General features: G+C 42.7%; 2 protein-coding genes across 4 annotated transcripts in view; both read left to right on the forward strand.

Moving 5' to 3' along the window:
* Positions 1 to 10,400, forward strand: part of SCARB2 (scavenger receptor class B member 2) — a 73,018-nt gene extending 62,618 nt beyond the window's left edge. The window contains exons 9-12 of one of the 2 annotated variants that reach the window (XM_029944686.1): positions 1,221 to 1,294; positions 3,844 to 3,895; positions 5,918 to 6,076; positions 7,968 to 10,400. In XM_029944686.1, coding sequence (XP_029800546.1) covers positions 1,221 to 1,294; positions 3,844 to 3,895; positions 5,918 to 6,076; positions 7,968 to 8,012 — 330 coding nt within the window. In that variant the 3' untranslated portion in view covers positions 8,013 to 10,400. The remainder of the gene's footprint in view (positions 1 to 1,220; positions 1,295 to 3,843; positions 3,896 to 5,917; positions 6,077 to 7,967) is intronic. The other variant, XM_029944689.1, reaches the window with a different exon arrangement.
* Positions 10,401 to 16,793: 6,393 nt separating this feature from the next.
* The window catches only part of NUP54 (nucleoporin 54), a 36,948-nt gene continuing 34,324 nt past the window's right edge, over positions 16,794 to 19,417 (forward strand). The window contains exons 1-2 of one of the 2 annotated variants that reach the window (XM_029944676.1): positions 16,794 to 16,950; positions 17,606 to 17,767. In XM_029944676.1, the coding sequence (XP_029800536.1) occupies positions 16,884 to 16,950; positions 17,606 to 17,767 (229 nt within the window). In that variant the 5' untranslated portion in view covers positions 16,794 to 16,883. The remainder of the gene's footprint in view (positions 16,951 to 17,605; positions 17,768 to 19,417) is intronic. The other variant, XM_029944668.1, reaches the window with a different exon arrangement.

Below are 19,417 nucleotides of genomic sequence, written 5' to 3' on the forward strand. Positions count from 1 at the left end.
CATGCATTTTGTTCTGTCTACCAGTGTTTACCACTTCAGTCCTGAGCACTGTTAATATTCTGTCTTCCTTTCATGTACATATTCAAATGGAGAAAACTCAGCTCAGTGCTTGTGATGCACAGTCTCACGGCCTTACAGGCGGAACTCAGTAGCTCCGAGATGCAGAAATATCCGCAAACCTGCTTTAACAAAAACGCAACTGTAAAAATCCCCTCACGGGAACAAATGAGATCAGACCAACGTAGCCTCATCAATGCTCTTTTGCCAGCCGTGGGCCTGAACATACGTTCTCTGAACAGGTCAGCAAGGTTGAGGACATTCTCCTGCTTACTGCCAGGAGTGTTTTGGTTGAAATTTAAATATACGTATTAGCTTCACTGACTTTTGGTAAGCCTCGTTCTCCAGGCACTTTTGAGAGTTTATTGAATGATTTTAGTAATTTAAAAGGTGTTAGGTATACATATGCTTTAATCCTGTTTTCAAAGAGGAGAAAAACTAAAGCCACGAGAAAGCCTCTCACGGTAGGAACTGAATTAAAGGCCAGATATCTTCATTCTTGAGATTTGGAACACATGGAACAGTAAAGAAAAAGCAAGAACAGTCATTGAGTATGGCAGTGTCTGGGCATTCACTCTTCTGTGTGGGAAATCAGTGGTCTTATCTTTTTGTGAATAAGATCAGGTATTTCCCCCCTTTACTGTCTTAACCTTCAGTCAGTTCCATCTCCCCTGCTGAACTGTGGGCAGGTGCTTGTCACCAAGGGCTGGGCGCAGTCCTGTAACCTGAGTGCACAGGTGAAACTGCTGTTTTCCCAGCTCTGGTGGGGGTGGTCTTGACCACACCGGGGACCACTCTCTGACTCACACCTACCCCCTGCCAGGGTCCCCTAGGGCCTTGCTATCCAACGTGGCAGCATCCTGGGCATACCTAGAAAGACCCAATCTCAGGCGTCACTCCAGACCTACTGAATCAGAATCTGCATATTCACAAGGTCCCCAAGAGCTCACATGCGGATTGAAGTTTGAGAAACATTGGTCTACCGGGCACCTAACTCCGTCCACAGCTCCCATTCTGCTCTGGGCTCAGTTTTCCCTTGTCCCACTCTTCCTGCCAGAGACGGCACCTGGTGATCGGCACCACACCGAAATGGTGCTCTGTTGAGAAAAACGATGTGTTTTTAGTAAGTCCTAATGTTTTCTTTCTATGTCTCTGACTTCCAGTTGACTGGAATTATTCTAAGAGCTGCCAAGAGGATCCAAATCAACGTTTTTGTGAGGAAGTTTGACGACTTTGTGTAAGTTTCACTTCTTTCTACAGAGGCAAAGGATACTTGTGCTCTATTGACTTTCTGATGGGGTTGATGTCAGGAGACAGCCCACTTTCTAAGTCTGCTCATGCTCACTCCTGCCCTTCAGGCATGAGGCATTATCAGCATTTTTCTTTTCTTTTCTTTCTGTGTGTGTGTGTGTGTGTGTGTGTGTGTGTGTGTGTGTGTGTTTGAGAGTGTGTGCTGGAGGGGGAGGGGCAGAGAGTGGGGGACAGGATCCGAAGCAGGCTCTGAGCTGATAGCAGGGAGCTCTGTTCGAGGCTTGAACTCACGGACCCTATGAGATCATGACCTGAGCTGAAGTCGGACACTCAGCTGACTGAGCCACCCAGGTGCCTCCATAGTCAGCATTTTCATAGGCTGCCTTGGTCTTGGAATTTACTTATTTTATTTAACCAAACACGTACACAGTGCTTTCCATGGATCATACTTTGTTCTAAGTACTTTACGTACAGTAACTCATTTATTCCTCACAGTAACCCTATGTTATCCCCATTTTACAGATCAGGAAACTAAGGCACAGAGAGGTGAAGTAAGACTATGGAGTCTGTTCTTCCCCATTCCGTGCAACATTTCCTTTGCCACGACTCCAGTTGCCTCCTTTCCTATCTTCCCACTGCTCCCACCCAGGACCAGCCACAGGCTCTCACTCAGGCCCTTAAAATAGGCTCCCGAGTCCAGCCTTTCCTCCCCACACTCCATCTGAAAAACACTACTTAATTAGAATTACTAAGTATAATATCCTACTCAAACTTTCAATGGAAATTTTTTGGATATAAGAAGATGCATACTTAATGTTAATGAAAAAACAAATTGCAGAACTATGTATATGATGTATCTATTCTTTCTTTATGCCTGTCTATCTATCTACCTATCAATCTATAAAACTTGGTTGATTTCCCCCGTCAGATTTGCCAGATTTAACCCCAGATGTCACAGATCATTCTAGAACGCATATGTGGTTTGCACAAATGCATTTTGCCACCCATGCGCGTATTTCTGAGGCCATCTGGTATAGTAGTTAAAATCTAGAGCCTTAGAATCAAAATGGAATTCCAATCCTCATCTCACCTTGTGCCCCTGTTGGTCCTGGGTAAGTGACTCTGAGCCATAATCTCCATGTCTTCCGCCCAGGTCGGTGATGCCTACCGCCTGCAATTACTGTGAGGATTAAATGAGATAGTGTCCCCCAAACACCAGGGGTAGGGCTGGTTCTGGTAGAGCACTCTGAGCTCTCTTGAAGACAATACTTAGTGGTCTGGTCACAAAATGTTCTGAGAAATGGTAGCATTGTTCTGCTGGCTGTGGCCAGGCCTCTGATAACTCTTGGGAGAACAGTAATCCTTTTGATGAATTTGCTTTTATTATCTTGTGTTTTGATTAAAAAAAAAAACAACTTACATACATGGGCAACACTTGGAATTGTTAGACTGACAGACTGGAATCTAACTTCTGATTGATAAGTGTTTGCAAAGGTAACAAAGAAGTCTTCATAAGTTCTGGGAAATTTAATGAAATGAGTGTGCTAGAATTCTCATATAAACTTGTCTCTCCAGGCCAGTGTGCTATCACAATAAGGATGTCTGTAAAATAATTTAATATTTTGTCTTTTTTAGTTGAGGTATAACTGACATATAACATATTAGCTTCAAGTATACAACATAACGATTCGATATTTGTATATATTGCAAAATGATCATCACAGTAAGTCTAGTTAACATCTGTCACCATACTTGGTACAGAATTTTTTTTCTTGTAGTGAGAACTTTTAAGATCTACTCTCTTAAGAAACTTTCAACTGGGCATTACAGTATCATTAACTATAGTTGCTGGGCTGTACATTAGGTCCCTGTGAGTTACTTATTTTATAGCTGGAAGTTTGTACCATTTGACCCCCTCTATCCATTTCACCCATCCCTCCAGCTCCCAACTCTGGCAACCACCAGTCTGCTCTCTGTGTGAGCTTGGTTTTTTGTTTGTTTGTTTGTTTTGGATTCCACACGTAAGGGAAAATAAACAGTATTTGTCTTTCTCTGATTCATTTCACTTGGTGTAGTGCCCTGAGGAGCCATTCATGTTGTCACAAAAAGCAAGATTGCATCCTTTTCTATGGCTGCATAGTATTCCAGTGCGAATGTATACCATGTTTTCTTTACCTAATCGTACATCGATGGACACTTTGGTTGTTTTCATATCTTGGCTACTGGGAAAAAATACTATGGTGAACATAAGGGTGCATATATTTTTTCGAGTTAGGATTTTTATTTTCTTTGGCTAAATACCTAGAAGTGGAATTGCTGGATCGTATTATAGTCTGTTTTTAATTTTGTGCAGAATCTCTATACTGTCTGCCCTAGTGGCTGCACCAATTTACATTCCATCAACAGGGCACATGGATTCCTCTTCATCCACATCCTCGTCAACAGTACTGCCTTTGCCTTTTGATAATAGCCATTCTAACAGGTATGAGGTGATGTCTCATTGTGGTTTTGATTTGTCATCTTTTGTGTTTGTAGTGAGACGGGAAACATCAGGACCATGGTTTTCCCAGTGATGTACATCAACGAGGTAAGTCCTGGGAGGGAGCCATGGGTATGTCTACTTGTGGAAGCTTGGGAAGCTTCCATTATGATGTCAGCTATTAAAGCTATGTAATTTAAAATGTAAGAAAGGGGAAAGGGGATTTTTAAGAACCTGTTTTTTCTCAGAAAATTTCTCTTTATATGTTGACATGAAGCTGCCTGTGTTTGAGATTTGAAAATGACAGAACAAAAATTTCCCTTCTCAAGAATATTATTGGGTAAAACTCTCTGCTGGGAGGCTGGTTATGTATGAAAAGGCAAAGGTAAATGAAGCAAAGTCAGACACTGCTGAAGCAGAAATAGCCAACACTCAGATGGGTGTCCAGTTAAACCTTTCTTTGCATCTCCTCCATCTTTGAACCCTGCCAGTTTGTAAAATGTACTCAGTTTACCATTCATTAGTAAAGGAGGAAGAAAAGAGAGTAAAATTAAAATGATTGGCAACATTACATGAAACTTTTTTATAAGGTGATTAAAGAAATGATTGAATAAAATGTGATACATTCTCGTTAATTTCAGGGATATATGGTTGCCTTGTCTTTTATCATAGCATAGAAGTTGCTTTTTGTTTTACTTTGTTTACTTTCTGGTAAACAAGCATATCATGATTATGGATGCTTTTTGTATTTAATTTTTAAAAATATTTTATTATTTATTTTTGAGAGAGACAGAGCATGAGCAGGGGAGGGGCAAAGAGAGAGGCAGACAGAATCTGAAGCAGCTCCAGGCTCTGAGCTGTCAGCACAGAGCCCAACGTGGGGCTCGAACCCACAAACTGTGAGATCATGACCCGAGCTGAAGTCGGACACTTAACCCACTGAGCCACCCAGGCTTTCCAGTGGGCTTCCTCCAGTGAGGAAGGACCCTGTACTGCCAGCTTTGTTCATAGTTGTGGCCTATTTGAACTCCCTTCCAACTCAACCTTTGCTTGTTTAGCTCTCTTGTTAAAGACCTTACTGAGTCCAGGGAATTATGGAGCAAAACCTTGTACTTTTGGTGCCTCCTAAAAATAACTTATTCTAGGAAAAGAAAACATTATACCCTGAAGTGACCTTGGAGACTACTCTCCCACCCTCTTTTTCCAGAGAAGGAGACTGACTCTGCCGGGTCTTGGCCAATTACTGGAAGTACCAGCTCCAGAAACCTGTCCTCTGCCTCAGTCCAGTGTGGTTTCAGCCTAAATTAAGCCCAGAGTCCCATTTGTTGTTCATAATTTTTATGAAATTAACCTCTTCAGACACCCCACTCATGACAGTTTAAGGAGATAATCTTTGTCCTGCATCCAGAAAGTGGGATTCTAGAATATTTCTTTGGTTATCAACACCCTCTGGAACTCTGGTGAGCCTCAAGACGTCCCTGAACACTTTCTATTGAGACCTCTGGTCTTGATTACTAGAGATTTAATCAAGACAGTAATTTCCACATACCATTGTTGGGATGTTTCATTCATTCAGTCAACTGACATTAATTCAGCACCCACTGCGTGCAGAGTGTATCCTAATGTTGAGGTGACGGAGATCTAAGTCTTGCCCTCGGGAACCTCATAGTCACAAGGACACCAGACAGACAGTTATAACGTAGACTGTGCAGTGATGGGGGATTTTAGGGAGTGATATGGAGGCACAGTAAAGGGACCTTTAACCTGGCCTGAGGTAGCCAGAGGAAGCTTCTGGATGGAAGTGACGCTGCATTGGACTTTTAAAGGATGAGTTGGAGTTGTCTGATACAAAAGATGGTATTATTTCATTATTTTTGAATACTTTTTTCCCTACTATTTCCAGCCTATTTTGAAAGTAAGATATGTCTTCAGGGGAAAAATAAAAGGAAGATGTGAATGAATAAATGCCCCCGCTGGTTATCTAATTTATAAATGGGGTTTTCAGTATCTCTGGTTAGCTAACAGGAAAACTTACCCAAGTTGTGTTTAATGATTTAGAAGAAAGATACAGCAAAAGCTTTACACCCTGGATATTTAGTAATCGGGGAATACTACTTTCTTGCCTTCCAGAGTGTTCTCATTGATAAAGAGACTGCGAGTCGCCTGAAGTCTGTGATAAACACTACTTTGATCATCACCAACATACCCTACATTATCATGGCACTGGGTGTGTTGTTTGGGTTGATCTTCACCTGGCTTGCGTGCAGAGGACAGGGACCCATGGATGAGGTGAGCAGGGGTGACCTTACCTGACGAAGCCAACTGCATTTCGCTCAAGGGTTGTCAACGGGCTGGCTCACCAGGGTGGATTCTGAGGCTTTATGCTGGGCACAGTGATTTCCTGGTTGTATTACTACGAGATGCAAGGGCAGTGTGTCGGAGAAGAAGGAGTAGTGGAACGGTACTGTCCAGTATTTGGGGCTCTCTTGGCGGACATGACATCCCTGTGAGTAAGCTTAATGTTTCTGAAAAAAACCTGGAAGGAGAGAAGTAGTATTTCTGGGCTTTGGTGTCTCAGACTGCCTATGTTCAGATCCCAGTTCTGCCACTTAGTGGCTGTGTGACCCTAGAAACTGTGCCTCAGTTCTTCATCTGTAAAGTGGGATACTAAGAGAGCTTCCCTTAATAGTTTTTTTTTCTAATGTTTTATTTATTTTTTGAGAGAGAGAGAGAGATAGCACAACAGGGGAGGGTCAGAGAGGGAGACACAGAATCCGAAGCAGGCTCCAGGCTCTGAGCTAGCTGTCAGCACAGAGCCTGATGTGGGGCTCAAACCCACAAACCGCGGGATCATGACCTGAACCAAAGCTGGATGCTCAACCAAGTGAGCCACTCAGGCACACCCCTTTCCTTAGTAGTTTTTTGTTGAGGATTAAATGATACAGTAAACAGAAAGCACTTGGCCCAGTGTTAGCATTTACAGTAAGCACTCAATAAACGTTTATTATGTGATGCTACAATTCCAAGATTATAGAGCAAGGCAACCAGAGATCTGCCGGGAAAGAATCCATAATATATCAGGAGATACCTATGACTGAGTCATCGCTGCATAAGAAACAATTGGCCCAGCGGAGCAGTAACTTTCCTCAGAGAAGGGAACATCACCAAATGGTTGGGATAAACAGAGTTAGGCTGGCCTCCTTAAGTGACCAGCAGGCCAACCCAGCTCAACCTTCAATGAGTCTTTTCTGTGAGAGCCTTTCTTTTTTAAATTTTTTAAATGTTTTATTTATTTTTGAGGGAGAGAGAGACAGCATGAGCAAGGGAGGGTCAAAGAGAGAGGGAGACACAGAATCTGAAGCAGGCTCCAGGCTCTGAGCTAGCTGTCAGCACAGAGCATGATGCGGGGCTCAAACCCACAAACCGCAAGATGGATGCTCAACCAGCTGAGCCACCCAGGCACCCCTGTGAGAGCCTTTCTTAAATTCTCAGCAGCTTCCCTTTTTGCAACAAAGGGTTCCCCCCCTCCACACCCCAGCTGCTTCAACTACGTGTCTGAAGCAAATGTGAAGTAGGAAATGAAATAGGTTGAAACCATCTGAGTAATATTACTTCAGATTTCCCTGGGTTATACATTCTTCCACTATTTCTCTTAACCTATGCCCATCAAGTTGGCGGGAATTAGGTGTGAGGCAATTATTTTGCCATTTCTAGCTTTGGATCTTACTTCCGATCTGAGTTTATACAGTCACTGAGATTTTCATAAGCACAGGTGAAAGCCCATATAAGTGTTATTACTGCTCCGACGATGAACCATTTTCATGGATCCAGCAAGCTGGCAATGACCGAGCGCCCACTGCTGAGACATTGTTCTTTGGTAGGTTTCAAACCAAGAAGGAGCAAATTCAGCGGAGTGTGATGAGAGTTCTAGCCCAGGTCAACACAGGGAAGGGTACTGCTCTGGATCCGGGTGCGGGTGGTCAGAGCAGGCTTCTTCAAGGTCAGGACTGGATGGGAAAGAAGAGACAGACTGAGAGAGAAGGGAGCTGAGTGTGACAGCCGCCCTCCTGTCGGGCTCTCCTCTGTCCATCTTCCTCTGCCACCCTGTCCCCCAACTTTTCACATCCTGGGAGAAGTTTCTGACGTGAATACCTGACTTTGCTCTCCCCTCTTTTCTGAGTCTCAGGGAACTGCGGACGAAAGAGCACCCCTCATACGGACCTAACTGCGGCCCGAGCTTGGGGAAGGAACCGTGTGAGCTGTCCTCACCTGGACCACAACGTGCGGAAACCATCCGTGGTGCCTGCTGCAGACAGGAGGGAGGAGACCCCATGCTGGCACGTGATGAGAACATTCTGGCAGGAGGTTAAAGAACTGACTGACATGGCTGGCCACTAGGCTTCATAAAATTGTTTTGTTTTTCATGTGTCTAGCGAGTATTTAATAAACTCTTGTATAGTAATTTTTGTTGTTGTTGGGTGCTGGTAGCTCCAGAATTTTGTGACCACTGTTGTGGTTGAAACGTGTCTGCATCACTTGTTAACGTCCCTTGGTCTAACCTTATTCAGTATGCGTCATTTACCAGACTTTGTGCTCAAAATATATGAATATTTTACATGGTGTTCCTCCATTCATTTCACCCCCAAACAGAGGCAAATAAGAGTTCGGAACCCAGGGTAAAATAGTAGCCTCATTCAATACATCACTAGAATGCATCTAATTTCCTCTTTTTAAAAAGTTACATAATCATATTTCATATGCTAGCCTTCAGTTCATAATTCCTCCAGGAAAGTAATTCAGGTTTTTGACTACTTTCAAACTGTCTGGGAACCAAGCAGGGTAGGGGTGGGGGGTAACGAATGCAGGGGGGCGATAACCCTCAAGTTGATTGATAGTGATAAGCAGCTGAGGATTTTTACTCGTACTTTTGTGAATCGAGAGAACGCACAAACTATGTTGGTGAGGACTAGTACAGATGTTTCATATGGACAAGTAAATGCTAGTTAATGAAATTTGTGGGTAGTGTGTTGTTTTTTTAGTCAGAATGATCTTGATATGGAAAGATGCTTCTGGGAGGTATCATCAAGGAACTTTTTGTAAGTTGTTTTTCTTTCCTCACATTTGGTCCCTTCCAGTGTTCTGTGGGTCACTGTCACTCACTGAAGAGAGAGAAATGTGCCCTACACTTACTGTGACAATCATCTTGCTGACAGAATGAATGACGGTGTTTTAAAATATTGTACAGAAAATGCGTTAAAGAAAGGTCCCTTGGGCTCCAGAAGCAGAGTCTTCTCCTCAGAAGACCTCTTGACTTTAAATGAAACCTAAGTTGGTCAGAGGATAAGAACCATCATATGTCACAAAATCCAAGCCTGTTTAAGAGCATTTTCTTTGAATAGTGAAGTTCACTATTCATTTTTTGGTCAAGAACCTACATAGTTACCCAGCAAAAAGCACATAGAATTTCTTAACAATTGGATCATCTTACAGGATTTTCTGTATAAAACTGGATTTCAGTGTCAGCAAATGAAGAAAAAAGCCATGAGTTTCACAGATACAGCTTCTGATCCCTGGATGGAGGTGATAAATTCCATTACACTAAAGCACCATGTGACATTTTCCCTCTTGAAGGGGCAATTCATTAAACATTCGACCTCTCTGTAAATTAGGACAGAATCTGTAAATATCCCAAATCACCAAAATGTAAAAAACTAAATTGAAAATATTTTGTCAATAATACCAAATATCGAGATTTTTTAAAATGTATCAACATTTCACCATGTAATTGGCACACCTTATTCTTTTAGGCACCCACTTACCCACATAGAAGCCAGTGCGTATTCATTGGTTCATCCTATTATCAGGACATAGTCACTTGTGAGGAGGAAATTTTTAAATACTAGGAATGGTAGCAGTTGATGTACACTTTAGCCTGAATCCCACGCAGGTGGGAAGACCAAATGCATATTAACTTCCGTACGATTCTTAATAGTTCCTTGGCTTAAAATCACATTTGATATTATCTTTCTGAAAAATCTGTGGCAAACCTATAAACTGCAGCCAAGATTATAGATTAATAATCTATATTTGGAGCCATTATCCTGGAAAGGCCCCCAAAGTCTTCGTGATCATCATAATCCAAATGTGTGTGTGCTGTACTATGACACTCACTAGGGAGAAACCAGAGAGGTTACCTCATTTCTTTTAGGGAAAACTGGGAATTGAACACAGGACAGAATGGGCTTTGCCACTTTTAGCTCAAGGCTTTTCCTACTTGACTTTATTTCATCATGTTCTAAAAAAATCACTAATGGCCAAGTGGAGCAAGTACTATATGACTAACCCCTATTGGGGTTCTTACTTAAGGGAGGCTAGTTTTTTTTTTTTTTTAATTTAAATTGCTTGAGATATGAGTTCCACAAAAGGTGACCTTCACACTTGGCCCTCTGGGCATTATTACTAGAATTAATTGCTTGTGGCTATTAAACAGAATACTGACCAGGACACTCTTCATGTAGCTTCAATAGTTGATTCATTTCATGTGATTCTTGACATGTTTATTTTTACCCTTAATGCAATGAAGTATTTCACTAATAAAACTGTTTATATGAAATTGCACTGGAAATTGTTATGTCATCAGATGACCAGTTGTCCCTGGAGTTTCCTTTTGTTGTTGTTGTTGTTGTTAATTTTAGAGAGAGAGAGCAGGGAAGAGGGTCGGAAGGAGAGAGAGACTCCCGAGCAGGCTCCACTCTTAGTGCGGAGCCTGACACAGGGCTCAATCCCATGACCGTAGGATCATGACCTGAGTGGGAATCCAGAGTCAGATGCTCAGTTGACAGAGCCACTCACGTGCCCCTGGAGTTTCATTTGAAAGATGCTCTTTGCCTTCTTGACAAATGCAGGCCTAGGTCTCACCTTTTGGGCCACTTGTGATTTCTGTTCAGCTGTGGTGGACAGTTCTAGGCAGCCGGACAAGTTGCACTTGAAGGGAGTCCCCCACTGCGCTCCTCTGGTCCCAGGGCTTTCTCCAGAGCCCAGGAAGCCCTCCAGGAGCACGAGGCGGGGGCAGGGGGGGGTGGTTATAGGCCCAGGTATTGACCCTCAACTAAAGGGATTAGGAGTCAGCTGATCCATGCTCCCGTCCTCAGGCTCATTCTAGGTGCTTCCTCAGCTAGGATTGCCCACAGTCAGAATTCCTTCCCGCCGTCATTTCTTCCTTCCTGTGTCACTTCGCCACCCCCTTAACTGCCGCCTCCTGCTCAAATAACCCACCTGTGCTAACATTCTTACTCAGGCCTGCTCTCAGGTAAACGCACACTAAATGCACACAAGTCTAGCCAGAAGGGCCCAGCAGGGCCAGAGACCTATGGGAGGGATCTTGGACTTCTGTTTCTATAGACATTTGTCCTAAAATGATTAGCCCCCAAATTTAGACTACCTTTAAAACCTTTCCCATCCCAGTAATTTATTTTTGAAATCAGAGCAAATCCAGATCAGCCATCACATATCTAGCTCAGTGTTAACAAATGTCATTATGTATTGAGGACACTTGATCCCTAGCATATGTGCTTTCAAGGAATCCCAAATCTAAAACAGTATGGAGATTTCTCAAAAAATTTAAAACAGGACTACCCTACCACCCAGCAGTTGCACCCAAAGTACACAGGAGTGCTGATTTGAAAGGGCACATGCACCCCAATGTTTACAGCAGCACTATCGACGATAGCCAAGGTGTGGAAAGAGCCCAGATGTCCATCAGTGGATGAATGGATAAAGATATATACACACACACACCAAGGAGTATTACTGAGCAATCAAAAAGAATGAAATCTTGCCATTTGCAACAACGTGGATGGAACTAGAGTGTACTATGCTAAGTGAAATCAGAGAAAGACAACTATCCTATGATTTCACTCAGATGTGGAATTTAAGAAACTATGAACATAAGGAAAGGGAAGCAAAAATAAGATAAAAACAGAGAGGGAGACAAACCATAAGAGACTCTTAAATACAGAGAATAAACAGGGTTGCTGGAGAGGGGGTGGGGGGATGGGCTAAATGGGCGATGGGCATTAAGGAGGGCACTTGTTCGGATGAGCACTGGGTATTTTATGTCAGTGATGAATCACTAAATTTTATTCCTGAAAACATTATTACATTACATGTTAACTAACTTGAATTTAAATGTTTAAAAAAAGGAATTGCAAATCTGATCTTAGCTGGCTTCTGTCATAAGGGGAGCTCCGTGTATCTATTTCTGCTTGCTCAAAGGTATATAGAGACATCTGGAACTCTGTAACCTACCAGGCCTAATTATTTCAAATCAAGGAGTAAGAGAGATCCTGAAAAAGTATTTAAAAGAGTACTAATAAGGGGTGACATGTGCTACCAGGTATATTAATAATGTGTGGTACAGGTGAATGGTAGACCACACAAGAAACATGGATACATATTTATTATAAGATGATGGCCCTGCTTCCAACAACTATAGTCTTTCATTTATTCAACTAACATATTTAATTTTTTAACCTTTATTGAGGTATAATTTTCATGCCATAAAATTTTAAATGTACAACACAATGACTTTTAGTAAATTGAGTCATGCAGTTTTAGAACACGATTACCTCACTAAAACCCCTCATGCAGGTTTACAGTTAATCTCCGTTCCCACCACTAACCTACATTCTGTCCCTATAGATCTGCTTTTCTGGGCATTTCATAGAAGTAAAAGTGAGGTGCCTGGGTGGCTCAGTCAGTTAAATGTCCGACTCTTGATTTCAGCTCAGGCCATAATCTCATGGTTCATGAGACTGAGGTGTGTCCCTCTGGGGTCTCCATTGGCATGCAAGATGGATGTTGACTGGATGTTGTGCACCAGCCTCCATGGTGAATTCCACAAATCTGCATAACAGGGGTTAAGTAATGGGCTTTCTTGGGGGAAATAAAAACATATAGGGTCAGGACAGCAAGGAAAAAGGCAAAGACCCTCCATCCTCCCGTCATCCCATGGAGAGGAAAGCTGAGGGCCAGAGGACGGTTTGTTCTCAGTAAGGAGCTCCTATCTGCCTGCTAGTCCCTCTTTTTAAGGGACAAGTGTGAGGAAGCAGTCTTGGCAATGGGGAGATATACCCCAAATCCAAGCCACTGAGCAACAGGCAGCTTGGATTTGGGGTGAATGCTTCATAGAAATTGTCTAGGAATGCCAGCTGCCCATGGAATGTTACCATTTCCACTGCTAGGGAAAGAAGACACTGGTTCCCTGGGACCGAGTTTGGGTGCAGCCCGTTTCCCCAGGAGAAAGGGGGAAGTCCTCGCCACAGCCAACCTGTTCTCCATGCAACCCAGGTCATAGCCTAACGGCCCTGCTCACCGCACTGCAGGGGCTGCTGCAGTGTCTAGGTTGGGGCTGGCAAATCTTTTCATTATGATAATTTGAATCGGGGGATGGCAGTGGAGACAACGTATTTTTTTAATGTTTTTTATTTATTTTTGAGAGACAGAGAGAGACAGCGTGAGCAGGGGAGGGTCAGAGAGAGAGGGAGATACAGAATCTGAAGCAGGCTCCAGGCTCTGAGCTAGCTGTCAGCACAGATCCCGATGCAGGGCTGGAACCCACAAACTGTGAGATCATGACCTGAGCCAAAGCCGGACGCTCAACTGACTGAGCCACCCAGGCGCCCCAAGACAAGGTATTTTAGAAACATTTAAAAATAAAACATGTAGGACTTGGAGAATATGGGAAAGGCAAGGAACAGGGACATGTCAAGGAACTTACTCATCCATTCTATAGTATTAAATAAGTTCTGTGGGGATGAGGGAAAACATTCTGCTAGCAGTAGGGATACAACCAGTAAAAAACAAACAAATAAATAAAACAAAAAAAACCCCAAAAAACTCCCTGCCCTCATTTAACTTATATTATTTTCGGGAGGGTTGTACATATATATATTTTTTAATTTTTTGAAGTTTTATTTATTTAAGTTATCACTACATCCAAAGTGGAGCTCGAACTCAGGACTCTGAAATCAAGAGTTGCATGCTCTTCCGATTGAGTAAGCCAGGTGCTCCCAAATTCACCAAAATTCTTAATCGTGTTGTTTTATCTCTGTGAAAGTAGTAAACAGCCAGTTGAGAATCTGTGAGTGATATCTTCAATATCTGGAACTTGTGTGGGCTTGTTTCTATGGCTCAGCATTTCTGTTAGCTTTTATTTCTGTTGGTTTTTCTTTTTCTTTTATAGTTTATTATCAAGTTGGTTTCCATATAACATCCAGTGCTCATCCCCACAAGTGCCCTCCTCCATCAGCCCTCAGTAAGTTCTCAGTATTAGAGTCTCTCATGGTTTGCCTCCCTTCCTTTCCCCAACTATTTTTACCCCCCACCATGTCCCTCTGTTAAGTTTCTCCTGTTACACTTATGAGTGAAAACATGGTATCTGTCCTTCTCTGCCTGACTTATTTCGCTTAGCATGACACCTTTGAGTCCCATCCACGTTGCTACAAATGGCCAGACTTCATTCTCTCTCATTGCCATGTAATACTCCATTGTATATAAACCACATCTTCTTGATCCATTCATCAGCTGATGGAAATTTAGGCTCTTTCCATGATTTGGCTATTGTTGAAAGTGCTGCTATGAACATTGGGGTACATGTGCCCCTATGTATCAGCACTTCTGTATCCCTTGGGTAAATCCCTAGCAGTTCATTTAGCTTATATTAAATAGGGGAAGCAATAGATAGGTGGCAGTAATTACTAAGAATATTTAAGTAGCCATAGTACAGGAGTTGAATGTGCTCTTTTATTTTAACTTTTTATTTTTTTATTTACTATTGAGAGAGAAACAGAGCATGAGTGGGGGAGGGTCAGAGAGAGAGGGAGACACAAAATCTGAAACAGGTTCCAGGCTCTGAGCCGTCAGCACAGAGCCTGATGTGGGGCTCGAACCCATGAACCATGAGATCATGACCTGAGCCGAAGTCAGCTGCTTAACCAACTGAGCCACCCAGGCGCCCCGAATGTGCTATTTTAGAAAGGATGGTCAGGGAAGGCTTCTCATTGAAGAAATATTCATCCATTGTTTTTCATCCCGGATTCTTCTCCCCTTCTATCCATTATTTCTGTGATTTCACTCTGCTGGTTCTCCTAGCTCTCTGGCCACGCTCTCTCAGGCTCCTTTGAGCACTGTTTGCTCTCTTCTTTTCTTTTCTTTTTCATGTTTATTTATTTATTTTGAAAGAGAGATTGCACAAGCAGGTGAGGGACACAGAGAGAGGGAGAGAAAGAATCCCAAGCAAGCTCTGTGCTGTCATCACAGAGCCAGATGTGGGGCTAGATCTCACAACCGTGAGATCATGACCTGGGCCGCAATCAAGAGTCAGACGTTGACCCGACTGAGTCACCCAGGCATCCCTGCTTGAGTCTTGATACTGTGCTCAGCTGCAATCTTTTCTCACTTGACACTCTTCCTGACAATTCCAGCAACTCCCCGACTTCAGTCACAACCTAAACACAAGTCTCTGTTCAACCTCAGCCGCACACACAAACACCTGCTGGATGTCCTTGGCCAGGCTGTCCTCAAATCCAGAGTTAAAAGGAATGCATTTTTCTTGTCTTTGTTCCAAATCCCCATCACAATCTACCCAGTTGTACAAGCCAGAAACGAGGGACTCTTGCTAGACTCCTCCTGTCCCTTCCCTCCACATCCCATCAGTGGTCAAGTCTGCTCCTGTCTCCCTTCCTGCTGTATCAGTACTCTCACAGGGACACATGCAGTTACAGCTTTTAGCAAGATTTAATTTTTTTTAATAGGTAACACATTTACATTTTCAAAAGCAAAAAGATTTATGGTGAAAAGTCTCCTTCCACCCATGCCTTAGACACTCAGTTCATCTTCCCAGAGTCAACTAATGTTACTCACTTTTATATATATACGTATATATGTATATATATGTCTTTTCAGGAATATTTTATACAAAAACGTGTATTTATATATTCTGACCCTTTTTGTCACCTAAATTGTAGCATAGCATTGACAGTGTTCGAATTGTTTTTCATGTAATGTATCTTTCAGATCTTTCTTTTCAGTACATAAAAGAACTTTTCTGTTCCCATTTCATGTCTGAATAGCATTCCTTTATATAAACGCAACTATTTAAGCAAACCTGGTAGTTTCCAATCACTTGTTATTATGCACAATTCTGTAACCAACAACCTTGTATTCCATAACTTTGCCAAATCATTTAGAAGATAAAATTCTTAGAAGTAGCATTGCTACGTCCAAGGATTTGTAATTTTGATAGACACGACTTATTATTTTCTTTTTGTTATACAAGCATATGAATTTCAAATCAAATAATTCCATAAGGTTTGTTATTTAAAAAAACAAACAAACCCTAAAAAGACATCACTTTCAAAGGCACCTCTGTTAGGTTTTGCTTGTTTTTAATTTACCCCCATGACTAGGTTAACAAGCTGCTTCGTGAATTTTCATGAGTTTTAGCATTATTCATTATTCATTTTAGCATTCATTCATTTCATGAGGATTTGGCCTACCTATTTAGTACTCATTATACAGTCGCATTCATCCTCACGCACACCTTTTTTTAATTATTATTATTATTTTATTTTTTGAGAGACAGTGCCCGGCGCGCCTGCGAGCAGGGGACCGGCAAAGAGTGGAGTAGAGGCCCCGAAGCGGTCCCTGCGAAGATAGCGGAGAGCCCAACGCGGAGCCCGAACTCAAGAACTCAAACGCACGTTAATGCACACCTTTTCCAAGGGGACTCCCTCCCGCAGTCTTTAAGGGCTTTCAGGAGCCAAGCAGCCGCTAATTTACCAGCATTTCCTCTGGCTTATGACGCCCCACGCCACGTGAGGCCACTAAGCACCCGGAAGCTGGCGGGCCGGGGGGCGTTCCCCCCCAATCCCCACCCCTCTTGTTCCCCCGCCGCGCCTTTCCTGTTCTCCGGCTTCTTAGGCTAGGCCAGAAAAGAGGCGGAACTCCGTTGTCCGAGAGCAGTTTCCCGCCGGACTGAAAAGCCGAGTGCATCTAGTGCCGCGGGAGCAGCGCCTTGGTCCCCTGTTCCCGCGACATGGCCTTCAACTTTGGGGCTCCCTCGGGCACCTCTGGCACCGCTGCAGCCACCGCGGCCCCCGCAGGTAAGTGATCCTTCCGGACCTTCTCCGGGGAAGGAAGGGAGGCCTCTCGTCCGCCCCCTCGATCCGAGACTCCAGTTCGGCCATCCTGGGGGCTCCCGGCCACTTGGAGACTTTAGGTGTCCCGGAAAAGGGCGGGAGGCGGCAGAGGTGGCTTCTGAGGAGGCCGCTACGGAACTTGAGGCCCAGTTCCAGTTCCGGAACTGTGGCTCCCACGCTATACGTGGATCCCTGCAGTGCCTTGTCCTCCTAGGGTTCGCTTCCAGCCGCCGGCGAGTCGGACTTGGAGAGGCTGAAGGGCGGCACCTCTTTCCATTTACGGGAGACCCGCCCTGCCCTCCCCGGGACCCGCCAGAACCCTTGCTTGGCTCCCGCTGCTGGGCTTGGTGAGGTTAGGGCTAGGGAGCCCGGGCCGCTGCCCTGCAGCTCCCCCGGTCCTGGCCCTTTTGGTACTTGCTGCGGGACTTCACGCTCCTGCTCCTTCCTCCTGTCCCCACCTCCTCCGATTTCTTAACTTGCTTGGAGCTAAGTCAAGGTTTGTCTTTGTTCACGTCTGTGAAACCTGCTAACTCTTCTAATCCTTCTCTTGCTTTCTTTTCTTTTTCTTCTCTCCCCTCCCCCATTTAAAATTTTTGTTTTTTGCCTACACGCCTATCAGGATTTGGTGGGCTTGAGACTGCCAACTCTACCGCCAGTGGGTTTAATTTTGGGGGTTTCGGATTAACTGCTAATCCTGCAGTGAACTTTAATATTGGGAATTTCGGTGTTTCTACTACCTCGGCGACTCCGTTCAATTTTGGTAACAGTCTGGCGAGTGCAGGTAGATACTGCGGGTCGTATGTGTATCGAATGTTGGGAGCTGGAGTCCAAGAATGTTTTGTCGTATCTAGTTTGGGGAAAGAACAGCGACTTGTCTCATGAACGGAAATTCACTTTCTAGTGTCGAATCAAAAACATTTGTATCTAGTTTTGACCGTCTTAAAAGATTTGGTTTTAGGAAGTCTTGCAAGTAATAATGTTCCCTTTTTTAAGCTTGCATTTAATTGAACAGAATATACCTTCCAAGTGGTGAGAATTTGGAATGGATTATTATTTTGAGTAGATTATTTTTCCCAAATCATTACATATCTCTTCCAAAATATAAACTCAGCAGCCAGGCCCCTTTCTTTGGGATTCTTGGACTCCTGCAGTCATCCCCCCCCCCCCCCCGCCATTTTTTCCTGCATCTTTCATTGGAATTTCATTTGATTGTCGTCGTGTTTCCCAAGAGAAACAAGTCTTATACGAACAGCAGTAACTTGTCTTGTTTTTTTATGGTGTGTAACAATACTGTATTTCTTTGGTCAACTCAGCAGGTTAGGATACATTTCTATAAGATTTGTAATTATGGAAAGAGCCCCCCAACTTTTTACTGTTTTTTTTTTTTTTGAGAAATGATCAGAGCAATTTATTGTCAAATAGCATTGAGTTCCAGTAGGTAGGCTAGACATCTTTGCATTCAAAAAGATAATTATGAAAATTTTAGAGTCTATGTGGATTGAAGCTCATTGGAAATTTGCAAAACACAAACTATAATGTGTGTATGTGTATGTAAATTTAAAATAGGTTTATGTGTACTTTAGAAAAGTCTTGTTCCTCTGCTGCTCGTATATGAATTTCTTGTCCATATTCTCTTACATTATGCCACTTAATCCCATGCCAATTCTATGCATTTAGTAAACATTATTATTACTTATTTCCCTAAAATTTACTTGGGAAGTGTGGTGTCTGTACAGTACTTGTTAGTACAGTGCAAATACTGCCTTGGCATCTGATTTGAAACGTTTTGAAGAACACTTGAAAACTTGAATTCCAAAGATAAAATAACCCATTATTAAACGATCATGTATCACTGCTATTTGGTATATACTTTTCCCTGTGTGCTTAAAATTGGCACTGGGTAAAACAGCAATATTATTTTGAAATCTGTGTTTCTGAACAAAGCCACCCAGCTTGTAATTCAACAACAGTAAATAAATTTGTTGGTATTTGCTTGATTTCATGTTCCTTTGGAGTTACCACTGTTAAGTGTTGAGTTGTGATAATATAACTGTATTTTAACTACTCTATATATGTTAATTAAGATTCATATTATGAATCTTCAGAGAAGGGATAGAAACTCTATTTTGTATCTTTGCGGATCCACTATTACTCGTAAACATTTTTGGTATTCTAAAACATGGTAAGATACTAATATTTTCGTTATGTAGCCAGTCCAGAATATATCATAGTTTTTCTGTGGAAGTGAAGAATAATGAAAAAGATTGAGGAAAAAAAAGAGATTGAGAACAGTGTTCTATACTTGAAGTGATTTTTATCAAAGTGTTTGCACTACTGCAGTAGAACCTGCAGCCTATTTGTGAGTAATTTTCCAAATCAAAATTACACGAGGAATATCAAGGGCTAAGTTTTTTCCTTATATCTTTTATAT

Source organism: Suricata suricatta, chromosome 1 (assembly GCF_006229205.1).
Source record: "Suricata suricatta isolate VVHF042 chromosome 1, meerkat_22Aug2017_6uvM2_HiC, whole genome shotgun sequence".
Classification (NCBI taxonomy): domain Eukaryota; kingdom Metazoa; phylum Chordata; class Mammalia; order Carnivora; family Herpestidae; genus Suricata; species Suricata suricatta.